Raw genomic sequence first — 19,670 nt, 5'->3', positions numbered from 1 at the left:
CTAACGCGCACAACTTTGGACTATGGGAGGAAACCGGAGTACCTGGAGGAAACCCACACAAATACGGAGAACGTGCAAACTCCACACAGAGGGATCCAAGCCAGGAATCAAACCCAGGTCCCAGGTGCTGAAAAGCAGCAGTGCTAACCACTGTGCCACCCCTCCTTAAAGATTTAGCTTTATTGTACAAAGTATAAATAAAATAAGCATGCACAGTGTGCAATAACTTTATTTACTGAATGAGCTTTTCCTCTTTCTGAGCAATTCTTTTAAACATTCAGCAAGTTTTGTTTAATTGGAGCAATTGTGACAGTCTATGATTTCAAGTTCGCAATCTTACTATTTTATATGATGGCTTTGTTCAACAGTATAGTGTTTAAAATCAGAACATGTTGCACAGAATGCATAATCTAGAGTAACAAAATACACAATGAAAAAATAGGAAAATTATGTAAGAAGGAAAAAAGCTTTGAATTTTGTAATGATTTCATATTTTAATTTTAAAATAAAACTATATTGTATCTAAAATTGCAATCAACTTGTATGAAGCCAAAATAATTCTACCTCAATGTGCTTCCTTCAAAAATAAACATTCTTGACCATCCACCTCTATTGTAAAAGCACAATATAATTTGTTGCACGTCACAATTTCATGGAAGATATTTTCATGTTAATTGATGTAATTGCAGACCATGTTTTAAAATTTGTCAGCACTTAATAATGGCACAAAATTGAACATCTGTATTCTGACACCCAAATTTAAATGATCTTAAATTTTCTTATGTTTTTGACAGTACTTCAAAACAATTAGTATTATGCAAAATTAATTGCAATTCCTTTGGTTTTGAATCCATTATCATGTTTTGATCTACAGACAAAAACATTTAAAAAATATTATATGAACCAAGTTTTCTTTTAACACTTTTCTATACTAGCACAACAACATGGAAACCAACAGTTGGTTTATGATGATTAATCAAAAGTAGCAAATATCTATTTACACATAACTTAAAAAGCATGAAATGACAACATTAAAGTGAATTCACCAGGGGTCACCCAAATTCACCAACTGTATTTATACACAATTATCCTTTACATTTGTTCATAATACTACAATATATTTTGTTTGTTACTAGGCATAAGCATATTAACAGCTGATTTTGTTACACTTACTGTAATTTAATAAACTAAAATGATGCAAAGTTGTAACAAAGCTTCTAAGGGATTGTTTATTTTTGACCTTTTTGATTTTCTTTCAAAACACTATGGTGAATACAATTTATTAAATGATTTTGCAAGATAATATTGTAGTGTTGCTAGTAGAGTATTGGTAAACTTAATGGATATATATGAGCACAAACTGAAAATATTGAGTATTATAATATTATAGATTTAGTTCCTCCAAACTAGAAACATATAGAGACCATTTTCAGCTACATTACATTTGAATGAAACATTGTTGCTGGTAATAGTAAAAACAATTCAGATGTCAACAAAAAGTGCACAAGCACAAGATTGAAGGCAAATTATCTTAAATGTGAATTTTCCTGTAGCATATTAGTACTACTGTGACAAATAAGACTATTAGCTTTAAATAGCTGTACAATTGGAATATGCACTTGAAGTGTTGTTTCATGATTGTAGTATCTAAATTATATTCAATGAAACAATTGGTATGGTATTGTTGGATTACATCAGTAAACCATCAAAAATATTGCACCTGTCTGAAACTACAGGATTTTTTAAACAAAAGATCGATATTAACAGGAGAAGATTTAAATTGTTAATAGAAAAACTTTTTAAATGCCCTGAATATTTACATTAACATTTTCAGTTTTAATAGTAATCTTTTCATGTTTTATTCAGATTGGAAATAGACCGGAATATTAAAATAAATGAATTTAAAACCGTTACTGACTGAAATTAGCAGATTCATAATAGCCTAATAATACAAAAACTATACTTCATTTTGGAAAGTTATTTATTCTTTACATTGTATTTAAAATCACAATGTTGTACATTTAGCTAACTCATTTTGCATTCTGATAAGAGAATCTGAAAATAATAAGGTATTTCCACATCAATAGAAAAGGAACAATATCTAAATAATAGGAATACAATCTAATAACTTCTGAAACTAAAATAATACCAATTAAACAACTGTGCATTACAGCATATTACTGTGAAGCATTACAATACATACTCAATGCTTCATCCAAAATTTCACTAAAAAAGGGTTTTCTGATGAATGCTACTTTGGTGTTTATTTGGATAATAATTCTTTGATTTACAAACACTTTCTAAACTGCATATAAATCTTGTCTAACAAGAAATGGCAATTCACATGGTGAAATATAACAAGAGTGAGTATTCAAAAGAAACAAATGACAAGCAAACATTTCCAGCCTAGATGTATTTTAAAAAATATATTCTGAAGAGTTTTACAACAGCATTTAAAAAAAAAGCAGTTTGACATAAAATAATTGTTTTTTAAAAAATTGTTTCAAGGTGTTCATCAAAACTTCTGAAAATGAAAGCCTTATCTATGTAACTTTTAGGCAAATTTAACTGTAATATTTTAACTAAAAGAACCTAGTCAGATGCTGTCCTCAAAAACATTTCCTACCCTGAAAGATGCTGTTCCCAAAAGCATGTTCTATTAATAATATTAAACTTTGCTTGATCATTCTATTTATCACCCCACATTCAAAGATCTTCCGTAAATTAAATTTCAAAGATTTCTAACTTTTATAGAAGTTATTTTGTACAACTATACATTTTAGAAAACACAACACTGAATCACTTGCATTTAGTTAACTCATAGGAAGCAATCGGTCACCCTCTGAGTAACACCTCTGCATAGAATCTGAAGAAGAGATAACAAATGTTTTCCTGATTTTGTATTCATCAACATATGCTGCTGTTTATAGGTTAACATTGTAATTAACACTGCTTTCAGATTAATTGTGTAAAAAAAATCACAATCAATTTGTGGATCTTTTGGAGAAATGTTGCCCCAGATAGATTAGGATAATAATTTTGCATTCGGTTATCACCATAAGAGAGTGTAAAGAATGACAAAATGCAAGTTAAGTAAAGAATTGCATCAAATAAAAACAAAAATATTAACTTTGAAACCAGTTTCTAACATTTTATCTTGGGGGGACTTTCTAATAGGTTTAATTGCTCAGCTTGATTTAGATGGGAGTTATAGACTTGATTGCATCGTAATCAAGTAAAATTGCAGACATCTAACATGTGCATATGAACATTTTTAAACTTGGAATTTAGTGAGTCATTGTAAATAGATGAAATTATCTTTACAGAACTCACTTTAATGAAAAAAAAGGTATTCACTTCTATTTTAACCTTCCTAAATAACGCAGGTAATTTCCTCACTCTCTTAAATGGCACCATTTTCAAATATTGCATCATATATATATATCGCATGTCACAATAGTTTAAAACAAATGGGGGGAGGGGTAATAAAAATTCATTGACAATGAAAGGTATTGTTGAATGCAAGAAATTTTTACAAATATTGGTACAAGGAAATGCTGGAAGTTTCATATTATCAAAAGATCAATTATGCAGGTAAATTAATGTCAAGCACACATTAAAATAAAATTTTAGATAACCAATACAAATGGTTACTATTTATGCCCTCAAATCATTTCTTAAAGTTGCAATGTGTTTATGAATGTTTCAATGTTAAAACAAGGTAGAAATAAATTTTGGTGGATTGTTACATTACAATAAAGTTTAAGAAATTATGTGGCATAATGAGTTTATATTTCTCAAGTTCAAAACATGTATACATCTAATAAATGAAATTGTACAGAGGTCAACATTTTTAGTTTAAATATCTTGAATACATTTCTAAAATATATTGAGTTTTTAAACAACTTTTGAGGCTACTATTCTTTTAAATTCGACACCACCTATTAAATTATAAAAATTATCATTTGAGATTGTATTATTTGAGAATCACTGTCAAAGATCAATTTTTGTTGGTGTTCAGTTTGCTTTAAACAATTGATTTAACAGTTACTGGCCATTAACAAAGGAAATAAAATGTAAACCATAATTAGATTCTTTCAGAACTGGTAAGGAACATGCAGCTAAAAACAGTTTTCCTGAATGTGTCAAACTGTGTTCTTATCATTTTCTCCTTTTTGAAAACTACTACTATTGTATTTATAAGTGGATTCAACTAACTTAAAGCTCCTCCTGAAAAATGACATTTTATAAACATTAAGCATTTCTCATGAAAGTGGAAAACACTGCATCCAATGTCCTGCATTTTCTCTTTTTGAAAAGAATTCAATTCAATCTCATCACCTATACTTTATCCAAAAGTTAAGAGTTCTTAAATATCTAATGCAAACATGCTAGAAAGATGTTTTGAGAAATAGACTTTATTTCAGTAACTAGATATTTACTAAATTTTAAATTGAGTTGTACAGATATTAGAAAAACTATAAGCATAGCTTATATTGTGTCAATAAGTATTGTTAAACTGAAATGTGAAATTACATTTTATAGTCCATCAACAGACTTCAGAAGACTTTTAAAAATATTGATAAACAAAAGAGCAGTTTCTACTTCAATATAAAAATCTATGTTGCATTGTCTTCTATGCAATTCAGATATAAAAGCTTCACAGAAATTACAGCACAGAGGCAGGCCATTCAGCCCAATAAATTTGTCTGTGATTATGCTCCACACAACTCTCTCCCTAACTTCATCTCATTAATTTTGCCTTCCTTTCTCCTTTGTGCACTTATCAAACTTGAATATTTCTTTGCTATTTGTCTCAACTACTCCATGTGTTAGCAAGTTCCAGATTCCCACCAATCTGAGTAACAAAGTAACTCCTCAATTCCTCCTTGGGTTTATTTACCAGTGACTACTGTCTACTCTTCACAAGAGCCTCAGCCTCTTCACCCTTTCCTAATAGCTGTACACTCTAAGTTCAGGTCTCATCTTAGTCAGTTATTTTGCACTTTCTCCAGTGATTCTATTTTTTTTAATACGGAGACCAAAATTGTCCACAGTTTTCAGTATGGTCTCATGTTTAATTATTTATATTTTTGAATTATATTCCTCCAGAAATGAATCCCTGGGATTTACACACATCTTTACAGTTTGATTAACCTGCTTTGTTATTTTTAGTGATCTGTATCCATCGACCCCTTTGCACATCTACCCTACTTAAATTAATTTTCCAAGGCGTAGGTCCCTTCCTCATTTCTAAAAAAACTCCCTCACGTATCTATATTGAAGTTTCTTCGTCATTTACATGCTCATTCTGCAAGTTGTTATGGCAGAATTCAGTAAAATCTTTTAGGTCGTCATGTACAAACTTTTAAAAATACTTCTCAAATGATTGAGATATAAATAATAACGCGTTAACACTTCAGAAACGTCACTCTGTTACACCGCTATTTATCGACAAACAATACAAAAGTTCAAGGTGAGGCATTTGTGCATTTAGTATTAGTTTTAGTGTTTTCAATGTATTAGCCCATCCTGTGTCACTGTACCAATGACTGTACAAGCAGCAGCAATAGAGGATTTCCTATGGCGCTAACGTGCTAAACGTCCACAGAAGTTATTAAAATATTAATCCTAATGCAACCAGACAAGTAACAAACAAAAAGTGCTGAAATTGTTTAATTCTCAAGTGTTAAAAACTGAACCAAAACAGATATTCGCCTTTCCAATTTCAATCATTTCCAGTAATAAACCTTTGTCTTCTTGAACTAGTGCCGTACTCCCCGCCCCCTCGTGCAACATGTCAGAAATGCAGCACATCTTCACAAGTGCAAAATAACATGCACAGTTTGCGTCAGAGAATTAAAACAAAAAAGCAGGAAAAGTTATGATTTAATAGAAATAAACATTAATCTTTAGAAGATTTAGGACTAGAAGAAGCAATCAATCTCATTGACATGGAAATGTTTACTAATATGTTGACGTATAGTTATTAATTTACGAGGTTTACTTCTGATGTTTTTCTCAAATATTCTCCACAATGTTACTGCATACTCTCATTACTAAAAGTGTCATTGTTTATGGTACTTCGCAATTAAAGAGCGGAAAACAAACATCATTCTACTCTCAAATGTAATACCTCGTTTCAAACGTTTGTACCAAATCGAAATTATGTATTATCCGTTTAAACGAAATATTTCCTACGTCTCTCTCAATAAAGTAGTTTATTTTAACATAGCAATGTTTATACTTCATTGCACGAGTCTTGTTTCCATTTACACCCTACTAAATGTTTAAGAGGTGATCTATATTTGCGATATCCCTGGAACTCGTCAGAGCGAGAGAGAGAACAAAATGGTTTTGATATTTTTCCTCTTTTTTTGGTTATATTCCTAAATGTCTTAATTATATATATATTTAGCAAAAAAGGTAATCTATAACTCCTAGAAATCCTCGTCCACCCTCCCCCCTCCTCAACACCAGGACTGCATGTTTGTGTAAAGCTGCCCACTTCACTCATCGATCAAAATCAAATATAGAGAAATTGTAATTTTATGACTTTTTAAGCATTTCCGAGCCTCTCTGAAAGCGTCTGGACTTCAAGACTGGTCAAAATTTGTTTAGATGAAGTGAGAACTGATCTTTGCTTCTGTTTCTTCCAAAATCATATTCGAAACAAAAACAAACCGTAGGGGGAAAACTGCTTTTAAACACAGGATTTCTGCGAAAAGTTCATTTTTTTAAAAAAAATCTTTAAATTCTTTCAGCTCTCGTTGCAGTTTTGACAGAAGAAGTTGCTTCAAGTTTCTCTTTCCCTCTTCAACGCTGTCGTTAAACATACAACAACAAAAAACATAAAATAAACTAATTCCAAACGGATCTCCAGCAAGAAAGTGAACAAAGTGGGTTAAATTCCCCAATCCTATTAAGAAGGTAGTGAGGTTATCTATCCTCAACCTTGGCGATGAGTTGGGATCAGTTTTGGAGAAAGTTGTTTCCTCTTTTTTTCTGCTGCCGTTTCCCTCCGTCTCTCACAGACTCTGAGGTACAAACGGGGGCACAAACTTTTTTCCCCTCTCTCACAACATGATTTAAATAACCCTGATAAACTATTTCAAAAAGGGGACAACACCTGGCAAAATTCAACTGGAACTTACCGCGGGACATTCAACATCACTTTCCCGTATTTTTTTCCAGCTTTAAACAATTATCCGAATTTTTAAAATTTTTTTTCTTATATTTTTGTTTCACCGCGGGCCTAAAAATTGTTTGCTTTAGCCTCCTTCCAGCGGCCATTGTATACACGCTGCGCCTCTACCTACCCTGATGGCGGACATCCCGCCCCCTCCGCCCCTTCCCTATTGGAGAAGAGGCAACAGTAGGCGGGGAATAGCCTGATATACAACGCCGGCCCCTGAAGCCTATTGGCTAGTCCCCGCTGTCCATCAACGTCAATCTCAGGTTTCCGCCAGCAGGTTAGGTTCCACTCATATTATAGCGCGCGGCTCTCTGTGACGTCGCTGGTTGATGTGTCCTGATGTTGGAGGTAAGGACAGAGAGGAGGTTAGAGAGAGACAGGGGGAGAGTGGAGTGAGGGTTAGAGAGAGACAAGGGGAGAGTGGAGTGAGGGTTAGAGAGAGACAGGGGGAGAATGGAGTGAGGGTTAGAGAGAGACAAGGGGAGAGTGGAGTGAGGGTTAGAGAGAGACAAGGGGAGAGTGGAGTGAGGGTTAGAGAGAGACAGGGGGAGAATGGAGTGAGGGTTAGAGAGAGACAAGGGGAGAGTGGAGTGAGGGTTAGAGAGAGACAGGGGGAGAGTGGAGTGAGGGTTAGAGAGAGACAAGGGGAGAGTGGAGTGAGGGTTAGAGAGAGACAGGGGGAGAGTGGAGTGAGGGTTAGAGAGAGACAAGGGGAGAGTGGAGTGAGGGTTAGAGAGAGACAGGGGGAGAGTGGAGTGAGGGTTAGAGAGAGACAGGGGGAGAGTGGAGTGAGGGTTAGAGGGAGACAGGGGGAGAGTGGAGTGAGGGTTAGAGAGAGACGGGGGAGAGTGGAGTGAGGGTTAGAGAGAGACCGGGGGAGAGTGGAGTGAGGGTTAGAGAGAGACGGGGGAGAGTGGAGTGAGGGTTAGAGAGAGACCGGGGGAGAGTGGAGTGAGGGTTAGAGAGAGACCGGGGGAGAGTGGAGTGAGGGTCAGAGAGAGACAGGGGGAGAGTGGAGTGAGGGTCAGAGAGAGACAGGGGGAGAGTGGAGTGAGGGTTAGAGAGAGACAGGGGGAGAGTGGAGTGAGGGTTAGAGAGAGACAGGGGGAGAGTGGAGTGAGAGTTAGAGAGAGAGACAAGGGGAGAGTGGAGTGAGAGTTAGAGAGAGAGACAGGGGGAGAGTGGAGTGAGAGTTAGAGAGAGAGACAGGGGGAGAGTGGAGTGAGAGTTAGAGACAGGGGGAGAGTGGAGTGAGAGTTAGAGAGAGAGACAGGGGGAGAGTGGAGTGAGAGTTAGAGACAGGGGGAGAGTGGAGTGAGAGTTAGAGACAGGGGGAGAGTGGAGTGAGAGTTAGAGAGAGAGACAGGGGGAGAGTGGAGTGAGAGTTAGAGAGAGAGACAGGGGGAGAGTGGAGTGAGAGTTAGAGACAGGGGGAGAGTGGAGTGAGGGTTAGAGAGAGACAGGGGGAGAGTGGAGTGAGAGTTAGAGAGAGAGACAGGGGGAGAGTGGAGTGAGAGTTAGAGACAGGGGGAGAGTGGAGTGAGGGTTAGAGAGAGACAGGGGGAGAGTGGAGTGAGAGTTAGAGAGAGACGGGGGAGAGTGGAGTGAGAGTTAGAGAGAGACGGGGGAGAGTGGAGTGAGAGTTAGAGAGAGACGGGGGAGAGTGGAGTGAGAGTTAGAGAGAGACGGGGGAGAGTGGAGTGAGAGTTAGAGAGAGACGGGGAGAGTGGAGTGAGAGTTAGAGAGAGACGGGGAGAGTGGAGTGAGAGTTAGAGAGAGACGGGGGAGAGTGGAGTGAGAGTTAGAGAGAGAGACAGGGGGAGAGTGGAGTGAGAGTTAGAGACAGGGGGAGAGTGGAGTGAGAGTTAGAGACAGGGGGAGAGTGGAGTGAGAGTTAGAGAGAGAGACAGGGGGAGAGTGGAGTGAGAGTTAGAGAGAGAGACAGGGGGAGAGTGGAGTGAGAGTTAGAGACAGGGGGAGAGTGGAGTGAGAGTTAGAGACAGGGGGAGAGTGGAGTGAGAGTTAGAGACAGGGGGAGAGTGGAGTGAGAGTTAGAGAGAGAGACAGGGGGAGAGTGGAGTGAGAGTTAGAGAGAGAGACAGGGGGAGAGTGGAGTGAGAGTTAGAGAGAGAGACAGGGGGAGAGTGGAGTGAGAGTTAGAGAGAGACAGGGGGAGAGTGGAGTGAGAGTTAGAGAGAGACAGGGGGAGAGTGGAGTGAGAGTTAGAGACAGGGGGAGAGTGGAGTGAGAGTTAGAGAGAGACGGGGAGAGTGGAGTGAGAGTTAGAGAGAGACAGGGGGAGAGTGGAGTGAGGGTTAGAGAGAGAGAGAGAGACGGGGGAGAGTGAAGTGAGGGTTAGAGAGAGAGAGAGAGACAGGGGTAGAGTGGAGTGAGGGTTAGAGAGAGAGAACATGAGAACATAAGAAATAGGAGCAGGAGTAGGCCATCTAGCCCTTCGAGCCTGCCCCGCCATTCAATAAGATCATGGCTGATCTGTCGTGGCTCAGTTCCACATTCCCGCCCTCTCCCCATAACCCTTAATCCCCTCGCTTATCAAAAACCCATCAACCCGCGTCTTAAAAACATTTAGCGAGGTAGCCTCCACCGCCTCAACGGACAGAGAATTCCAGAGATTCACCACCCTTTGAGTGAAGAAGTTCCTCCTCAACTCCGTTCTAAACCGCACCCCCGCCCCCCCCCTTATCGAGGCTGTGCCCCCTAGTCCTACTGTCCTTTCTGAGCGGGAAGAGCCTCTCCACCTCTATCCTATCCATCCCATTCATCATCTTGTATGTCTCAATGAGATCTCCCCTCATTCTTCTAAACTCTAACGAGTACAGGCCTAGTTTATTCAGCCTCTCCTCATAGCTTAACCCCCTCAACTCCGGTATCAGCCTAGTAAACCACCTCTGCACTCCCTCCCAAGGCCAAAATATCCTTGCGTAAGTACGGCGCCCAAAACTGCACACAGTGCTCCAACTGCGGCCTCACCAATGCCCTATACAGCCGCAACAAGACCTCCCTACTTTTATATTCAATCCCCCTCGCTATGAAGGCCAGCATCCCATTTGCCTTCCTGACCACCTGCTGCATCTGCAGGCTGGGTTTTTGCAAATCATGCACAAGGACCCCGAGGTCCCTCTGCACCGTCGCCTGCTGCAGTTTTTCGCCACGTAAGTAATAGTCCTTCCTACCATTATTCCTACCAAAGTGGACCACCTCACACTTGCCAACATTAAATTCCATTTGCCAGTTCCTGGCCCATTCGCCCAGCCTATCTAGATCCTTCTGTAGACTCTCCACACCCTCCGCGCAATTTGCCGTTCCAGAGAGACGAGAGGGAGAGTGGAGTGAGGGCTCGAGAGGGGGAGAGTGGAGTGAGGGCTCGAGAGGGGGAGAGTGGAGTGAGGGCTCGAGAGGGGGAGAGTGGAGTGAGGGCTCGAGAGGGGGAGAGTGGAGTGAGGGCTCGAGAGGGGGAGAGTGGAGTGAGGGCTCGAGAGGGGGAGAGTGGAGTGAGGGCTCGAGAGGGGGAGAGTGGAGTGAGGGCTCGAGAGGGGGAGAGTGGAGTGAGGGCTCGAGAGGGGGAGAGTGGAGTGAGGGCTCGAGAGGGGGAGAGTGGAGTGAGGGCTCGAGAGGGGGAGAGTGGAGTGAGGGCTCGAGAGGGGGAGAGTGGAGTGAGGGCTCGAGAGGGGGAGAGTGGAGTGAGGGCTCGAGAGGGGGAGAGTGGAGTGAGGGCTCGAGAGGGGGAGAGTGGAGTGAGGGCTCGAGAGGGGGAGAGTGGAGTGAGGGCTCGAGAGGGGGAGAGTGGAGTGAGGGCTCGAGAGGGGGAGAGTGGAGTGAGGGCTCGAGAGGGGGAGAGTGGAGTGAGGGCTCGAGAGGGGGAGAGTGGAGTGAGGGCTCGAGAGACGTAGCTATAGTTTCTCGTTCTATAGCTCTCAGGAGAGGAGATAGGAGGGCATAGAGGGCCAAGAAAGAGAGTTGATGGTCCAGAGGTAGAGCAGAAAGGATGTGGAGGACCATAGGGTGCTGTGGGTCGTGAGCCATAGGAAGGAGTAGACAGTCATAGAAGGGTATGTGTGGGGCTAGAGGGCCATGGGAAGGGAAGAGGCACAGTGTCATTATGGAGCAGGAATGGATTAGAGGGCCATGGGAGGGAGGAAAAGGAATGGCAGAGGGCAAGAGGAGAGGCAATTGGACGGAAGATAAAACAAATTGGAATTGAGAAAGGAAGGTGAAGATATTAGGAGAGGTGCAGATGGATGCAAGATCATTTGATGTTTGGAAAAATGAGGAAATGAAGGAACAGGAGTAGGGTAAACTCAAGATAGAGTGGAGGCAAAAGTGAGAGAGATAATAGGAAGAACAAAAATGGAGGGTGAAAAAGTAAATTGAAGATATGGAGAGAAGGCAAGAATCAAGCACGTGTAATGGGAGAGAAGCAAAGTCAAAAACCTGGCAGCAAAATGAAAAGTCAAATACAGAAAGGGAAGAGGATATATAAATGTAGGCCAGAGATCTGGATGGTAGGATGAGGGCAGAGGAAGAGAAGGAGATGGTAGGAAGGAGGTTGGGGGTGCAAAAAAGGATTAGGAAGGAACAAGCTTGCACTTCATCTTTCTTGTCCTCAAGTCATATTGAGAAATGTGATAGCCAATGAATAACTTTTGAAGTCCTGTCATGTCACTCGACAAGTGCAGCAGCCAGTTTGTATAGAGCAAGGTCAAATAATACCACCTCAGCAGTTCAATCAACTACCTTTTGAAATAAAAACGAGGTCTGATAAATACCAGAGCAAAACCTTACATATGGTGGAAGTCTGAAATAAAAACAGTAAATATTAAAATACTCGGCAGATTTGGCAACATCCACAGAGAAAAATAGAGTTCACGTTTCAAGTTAATGATCTGAAGGTTCTGATTTATTTTCATTTTTACTTTTTTAAGATTGGTCTTAAAGTAGTGTCCAGTGAAACGGTAAGGATGCAAGATTAGGGGCAAGTTAATTTTGGTTGAATTACTTTTGGGGCTGCAAATTACATTGCAGAGCCTTTGTCCTGAAGATTAAATTAATTGAGTGGTCTAACAGAACAATGCATGAATTGTGCGTGACCTGTGACAAGGTTTCCTGGTTTCACACATGCTTGTGTTCTTTATGGCACGAATTATTGATTTTAGCTTGTATTGCGCGCTAGTGTGAATGCCCCATGATAATAAAATGACAACAGCAGATTGTGGGGGTACACAAACAGACACAAAGTTAGCAAAACACTATTTTAATATACTGTTGAGCCAACCTAACAAAAAATTCAGCCTCTGGTAGCCTGCTTTAAGTCTAACTTGCCCTTGCTGATGATGTCTACTGGTTAAAAGTCTGACAACACCAGGTTTTAGTCCAACCGATTTATTTGATAGTAAATATACAAGCTTTCGGGTTCGCCCCTTCGTCAGGTGAATGGAGAGTTCTGGCCTCAGGCAGAGCATATAAAGCACAGACAGTTTAGAGATTACTGATTAGAATGCGAATCTTTACACCTAACCTGCTGTTCAAGTCCTGAAGTGGCTGACAATGTGTGTGGAAGGAGCACTGATCACAGGTTAAAGAGATGTGTATTGTCTCCAGACAGTACAGTAAGTCTCAACAGGGATCTTGGCCTCATGTCGCACTATCTGTAACCCCCGTGACTTGCCTGGGTTTGCAAAACCTCACTTACTGTACTGTCTGGAGACAATACACATCTCTTTAACCTGTGATCAGTGCTCCTTCCACACACATTGTCAGCCACTTCAGGACTTGAACAGCAGGTTAGGTGTAAAGATTCGCATTCTAATCAGTAATCTCTAAACTGTCTGTGCTTTATATGCTCTGTCTGAGGCCAGAGCTCTCCATTCACCTGACGAAGGGGCTAACCTGAAAGCTTGTGAGTTTACTATCAAATAAATCGGTTGGACTAAAACCTGGTGTTGTCAGACTTTTTACTGTGTTTACCCCAGTCCAACGCCGGCACATCCACATCATGATGCCTACTGGTTGCCAGTGCCTCCAATTTGAAATCTTTGTCCACATGTTTAAGTTGCATCATGCCCTTATATCCCCCCATTTCCATTCCTCTCATTAGCTTCTTTTGCCTACCCCTGTCCCCTATATAAGCAGCTGTTCCTTCAGCTACCTCTGACCCCCACCGTGAATTACTCTCTGCTGCTGTACCTCCATCTCAAGAATCACCATGAAATCAACATCTTTGACCAAACTTTTAGTTATTTCCTATTCAGGCTTAAGTGTTATGTGAAATGTTACTACATTAAGGTTCTATATAAATGCAAGTAGTTGTTAGCAAAGCATTGTATGACCAGCCATGATCAAAGCCCAGACATGGGAGCACCCTCTTTTTCACCCGATTGAGCCATTTTCATAAGTGATTTTATAATTTGCATTTTTTTCAGGAGTCCATGGCAAATGGGAGGATTTCATTTTTAAAATAAAATTCCCTAAAATCAACAGATAAATGTTAAATACCTGCTACATTTTGGAGTAGATTAATTTTTATACATTATTGAACTACTGAAAAGAGAGACATATTCCCAAACCTTTTTGGCTTTGCCACATTTTTTGTAATATTGACTAATTTACAACTTTTATTGATGCCAGGTGCTGTAAAAAGATAACTCGGAATGCCTCGAAATGTGCGAAAGTTAAGAGATGAAGACATTAATCCATGTCTTGAGGTAGGAGCATTGTTAAACTCCAGCCTTTATTTTAACCATGCTTGTTAACTATCTTGACAAATGGTTTGTTTTTATTTAAAGGAAACAGATGCCTCCAGGAAGTGCCTAGAAATTAATAATTACAACAAAGACATGTGCACCCAGTATTTTCTGAGGTATAAAACGTGCAGGAAATTCTGGGTAAGTGTGACTGAAGCTTTAACTCAGATTTTATCAGAAGAATCTTTGAGATGTATGAGAAAGAAAATCAACTACAAAGTTGTTTGGTTTCTGTGGTAATGCATAACACGTCAGCCTGGATTTTCTAATCAAGCCAAACTACCCCACCTTCAGCACGAATGTAGGTGAAAAGCTCCTCGGCCTTCTTGTAACACTGCCATTTCCAGGATCTTCTGCCGGAGGTGATACTGGACTCGCAATATATTGGCACAATGAGTCTCGGTCTCTGAATTATGATTTGTTTAACTCGTAGGTAACCATTGACCAAGGATGCAACTATGGTAAATTTATTGTGTATCTCGGTTAGTTCATATAGTAATATTGTGAAAGAAGTTTTGAAGAAATAATTATTTACTTTGACACATTTCTTTCCCTTTTGAAGAACAATATAATGATTCAAAGACGAAGAAATGGCATTCACCCTGACATGCCAACTGCGAAGGATAGAAAAGAAATTCTGGAAGAATACAAAGAGAAACCCTACTGATGATCTTGGTTCTGATCAATGTGAATAATTTAGAATATGAATTTTATATCTAAATAAAACTTTATCAAATGAATGTAACAGTTTACAATAAAAAAGCATAAAGATTTCACAAAAGATATGTATGCCGTTTTTAGAAAACAAATGTCTAACAACACTGCATTAAGTTTTGTGTAATGGGAACAAGGAAACAATTAAGATAAATTATAATAACGTAAAAGTAATTCTTCAAAAATTGGTCTTGTATGGGCTACTGCAAAAGCTGGGCAAAGCTAGGAATTCTATTAGATATAATGTGTTAATTTGGCAACTATTAATATGCAAATGCTTCTTAGGTTTAATATAAAAACTATTGCCCTGGACTTTGCACTCATTAACAAAATGATGGCATTATAGCTGCCCATAAAAGATCTAGCAATCTCTGTGACGTGGTTCTTACTATGTCCAACGTTAATTTCCTTTTGGCATCAGCAGCACAAGGGGATTGCTGGTGTTCAGCATCCAGGCTGTTATTACCAGCCAAATGCATAGACAAATTCTCAGAAAAATAATTGATTATCTATTGTAATTTTTACAAATAGCAAAAATATGTGAAAGGATTAAGGTAGAAGCTGACATAAAACTTATCACTTTTTACATTTTAAAATTTCTGGGAGTTTCTCATAATGGAGAAAATTGACATTTAACTTGTATATTTTGGAGAGCCAGCGATGTCGTTCAGTGGTCATCATGAACTTAATATGTTGTTAACCCAATTACCTCATTCGGTAAGGCTTAACTTTAAGGATTATAATGAGACTAATTGTCTAAAAGTGAAAATTTGTGTTAATATAAGTGATTTTTAAGATTACCATCTGTGGGGACTTCAACAACGCACCTTATGAAGGAGTAGGATATCTTTGAACACCTTCAGGCTTTCTGTGTTAAATTGCACATGTGTGGAAGCCAAAAGTTTGTCAGTTTCACTGTTGTTTGACTTCTTTTACAGGACTGAAGCTTCTTAACCTAGTCCTGGCTTAGGAGTGATTCTTTTGCTCAACCTTGCTAGGTCCTTGACTTTGCATTCTGTGGGCATTCACAAAGGACTTGAAATCTTGTGGAATCTTCACACATAGTGGAGTTTTTTTCTCTGCCTTTCTGCTTCAGATTCTGCAATTGAGCTTCTTTCAGATAGTGTACTTCTGTTTCCACACTTCAGCTGTGTTGTCAGATCTTTTGAATGTCAAAATCCAACTTTTGAATTTCTCCCTGAGTTTCTCTTGAGTTTCTGGGTTTTTCCATTTGTGACCACCACGTTGTATGTCCAGTAGGTCTCAAAGTGGTTATGATCCTGCATGGTTGAATATTCAATGTTTATTGATAACACACACATATATATAATATGGCCATGTGCTTCTTAATGTTAACTCTGAGTGGTACTATTTCCCAGTCTCACATTTATCCTTGCTATGCCAAATACCCTTATACAGCTGCGCTAGAGCAATGACATCGATTGACAAACAGTTGAGACCTCAGTATAAATCCTCATTGGACACCATTAGTCACAATATGCCAGTAGAGTATTGTCCATGTCCCTCTGCTCTATGGTCCTGCTCAGCCAATTTCCTAACCGGCTCAATAATGTGCCTTCAGTTCCACCAGCTCTAACAATTCACTGCCTCTTATGTGGGACTTAGTCAAATGCCTTTTGGAAATCCACATAATAATACCCATAGACAATCTCTTGCACATTACCTTGGTCATCTCTTCAAAATAATCAATCAGTTTTAGCAAGTACAAATGATCTTTACAAATCTCTGCTGATTCTCACTAATCAGCTGAAAACTTTCAAGGTGTTCATTCATTCTATAATAAACTCTAGTAATTTCCTGACAAAAGACATTAGATTAATTGATCTATAACTCAGATGTGAAGAGAGAGGCAAAAATCCTTAGAGACAATTAGATTGTGGAGGGAGAGAAGTGAGAGTCCATTAAAGAGCAGAGAGAGTGAGTGAGAGTCCATTAAAAAGTGGTGAGAGAGTGCTGAAGGTCTGTTAAAAAGTGGAGAGAGAGAGAAGTGAGCACATTAAAAAGTGGAGCGAGAAATGAAAGTCCATAGAAAGACCTTTCTACGCCCTCACCCAGTCATTTATAAAAATGACAAACAGCAGTGGCCCCAAAACACATCCTTGCGGTACACCACTAGTAACTGAACTCCAGGATGAACATTTCCCATCAACCACCACCCTCTGTCTTCTTACAGCTAACGAATTTCTGATCCAAACCGCTAAGTCACCCTCAATCCCATGCTTCCCTATCTTCTGCAATAGCTTACCATGGGGAACCTTATCAAACGCTTTACTGAAATACAAGTATATCATTTTGGAAACTGTAGGGGAGGATGACTTAGAAGGGGTAAGCCATGGGGTACAGGTCTCTGGCACAGTGTCTGCCCCTGTTACTCAGAAGAGAAGGGGGAGAGGACTAGAGCATTAGTCACTGGGGACTCCATAGTTAGGAGGACAGATAGAAGATTCTGCGGGAATGACAGAGAATAGCAGTTAGTGTGTTGCCTCCCAGATGCCGGGGTCTGTCATGTTTCGGATTGTGTTTTCAGGATCCTTAAGGGGGAGGGGGACCAGCCCCAAGTCATGGTCGACATTGGCACAAAAGACATAGGTAAGAACAGGGATGGGGATGTAAGGCAGAAATTCAGGGAGTTAGAGTGGAAGCTTACAGCTAGAACAAGAGTTGTTACCTCTGGTTTGTTACCCATGCCATATGCTAGCAAGGAGAGGAATAGGGAGAGAGAGCAATTGAACACATGGCTACAGGGATGGTGCTGGAGGGAGGGATTCAGATACCTGGATAATTGGGGGTCATTCTGGGGTAGGTGGGATCTCTAGAAACTGGATGGTCTACACCTGAACCAGAGGAGTACCAATATCCTGGGGGGAGGGGGGGGAGTGGAATTTGCTAATGCTCTTCAGGAGGGTTAAAACTAATTCAGCAGGGGCACAGGAACCTGAATTGTAGGTCCAGGATGTAGGAAGTTGAGAGTAGTGAGGTCATGAAATAAGGTTTCAAGGTCGCAGGAGTGTACTGGCAGACAGGAAGGTGGTTTGAAGTGTGTGTACTTCAACACCAGGATCATCTGGAATAAGCTGGATGAACTTGCAGCATGGGTTGGTACCTGGGAATTTGATGTTGTGGCCATTTCGGAGACATGGATAGAGCAGGGACAGGAATGGTTGTTGCAGGTTCCGGGGTTTAGATGTTTCAGTAAAATCAGGGATGGTGATAAAAGAGGGGGAGGTGTGGCATTGTTAGTCTGGGGTAGTATTACGGTGGCAGAAAGGACATTTGATGAGGATGAGTATGGATTGAGGTTAGAATCAGGAAAGAAGAGGTCACCCTATTGGGAGGTTTCTGTAGGCCTCCAAAAAGTTCCAGAGATGTAGAGGAAAGGATTGCAAAGATGATTCTGGATAGGAGGGAAAGTAACAGGGTAGTGGTTATGGGGGACTTTAAGTTTACAAATATTGACTGGAAACGCTATAGTTTGAGTACTTTGGATGGGTCATTTTTTGTCCAATGTGTGCAGGAGGATTTCCTGACACAGTTTGTAACTAGGCTAACAAGAAGCGAGGCCACATTGGATTTGGTACTGTATAATGAATCAGGCCAGGTGTTAAATTTGAAAGTAGGTGAACACTTTGGTGATAGTGACCACAATTCGGTTAAGTTTACATTAGTGATGGAAAGGGTACATACCACAGGGCAAAAGTTTTAGCTGGGGGAAAGGAAATTATGATGTGATTAGGTGAAATTTTGGATGTATAGGATGTGGAAAGAAACTGCAGGGGATGGGCACAATTGACATGTGGAGCTTGTTCAAGGAACAGCTACTGCATGTCCTTGTTAAGTATGTACCCGTCAGGCAGGGAGGAAGTCGTCGACCGAAGGAAACGTGGCTTACTAAAGAAGTTGAATCACTTGTGAAAAGGAAGAAGGAGACTTGAGTCAAGGTGAGATATGAAGGCTCAGTTAGGCCGCTTGAAAATTACAAGTTAGCCAGGAAGGACCTGAAGAAAGAGCTAAGAAGAGCCAGGTGGGGACATGAGAAGTCTTTGGCAGATAGGATCTAGGAAAATCCTAAAGCTTTCTACAGATATGTCAGGAACAAAAGAATGACTAAGGTAAGATTAGGGCCAGTCAAGGACAGTAGTGGGAAGTTGTGCATGGAGTCTGAAGAGCTAGGAGAGGTGCTAAATGAATATTTTTCATCAGTATTCACACAGGATAGATATTGGTCTCTGAAGCCATGAAACCAAAAAAAAAGCATCAAACAAAAAATATTGGAGCCTCTAACAAAGCAAATGCAATAATTGTGGGACTTTAATGTTCATATTGACTGGGACAATTTAAATTGGCAAGAATGGTCTGGAAGATTGGTCTGTAGAATGCTTTTTGTGATTGTTTATAGCTATTTTAGATCTAGCATTGTGTAACAAAGCAGGGCTAATTAGTAATGTTGTAATAAAAGATCCACTTGAAAACGGTGACCATAATGCATTCAATTTCACATTGTTTGAAAGTAACATGTTCCAAAAATATTAAACTTAAGCAAAGCTAATTACATAAGTATGAGGGGAGAACTGGCTAAGATTAATAGAATATTGTGCAGTTTGGTCCCCTTACTTGAGGAAGAATATAGTTGCCCTGGAAGCAGTTCGGAGGAGGTTCACTATATTGAACCCACAGATGAGGGTAATGTCTTATGAAGAGAAATTGGGCAATTTAGGCCAATACTGCCTGGAGTTTAGAATAATGAGAGGAGATTTAACTGAGGTGTACAAGATGATAAGGGGGATTGCAAAGTAGACATGGAGAGGGCATTTCCACTTGTGGGGTAATCTAGAACATGAAGTCATCATTTTAGGATACTGGCTGGCAGACTTAAAACAGAGTTGCGGAGAGATTACTTCGCTCAAAGCTTCTGAGCCTGTGGAATTCACTACCTCAGAGTATAGTGGATGCTGTAACATTAAGTAAATTTAAGGAAGAGG

The 19,670-nt window shown here is 40.0% G+C and overlaps 2 protein-coding genes across 5 annotated transcripts in view; one reads left to right on the top strand and one right to left on the bottom strand.

Moving 5' to 3' along the window:
* The window catches only part of plag1 (pleiomorphic adenoma gene 1), a 51,102-nt gene extending 43,826 nt beyond the window's left edge, over window positions 1–7,276 (bottom strand). For all 3 annotated transcript variants that reach the window (XM_080194207.1, XM_080194208.1, XM_080194205.1), the window contains exon 1: window positions 7,155–7,276. The gene's annotated coding sequence lies outside the window, so the exon portion shown is untranslated. The remainder of the gene's footprint in view (window positions 1–7,154) is intronic.
* A 190-nt stretch (window positions 7,277–7,466) lies between these two features.
* Window positions 7,467–14,737, top strand: chchd7 (coiled-coil-helix-coiled-coil-helix domain containing 7). 2 transcript variants are annotated; one of them, XM_080194912.1, is made up of 4 exons: window positions 7,467–7,543; window positions 13,841–13,917; window positions 13,999–14,097; window positions 14,519–14,737. In XM_080194912.1, exons 2-4 carry the CDS (start codon window positions 13,864–13,866, stop codon window positions 14,621–14,623), a joined length of 258 nt encoding a protein of 85 aa, XP_080051038.1. In that variant the 5' UTR covers window positions 7,467–7,543; window positions 13,841–13,863; the 3' UTR covers window positions 14,624–14,737. The 2 variants fall into 2 exon arrangements, with proteins under 2 accessions (XP_080051038.1, XP_080051039.1); XM_080194913.1 differs by lacking the exon at window positions 7,467–7,543 and adding an exon at window positions 12,137–12,168.
* Window positions 14,738–19,670: the final 4,933 nt, after the last annotated feature.

This window comes from Carcharhinus amblyrhynchos, chromosome 8 (genome assembly GCF_965287045.1).
Source record: "Carcharhinus amblyrhynchos chromosome 8, sCarAmb.v2.hapA, whole genome shotgun sequence".
Taxonomy (NCBI): domain Eukaryota; kingdom Metazoa; phylum Chordata; class Chondrichthyes; order Carcharhiniformes; family Carcharhinidae; genus Carcharhinus; species Carcharhinus amblyrhynchos.
The sequence above is the reverse complement of the archived record's forward strand: the minus strand, read 5'-3'. Positions and strand labels throughout refer to the sequence as shown.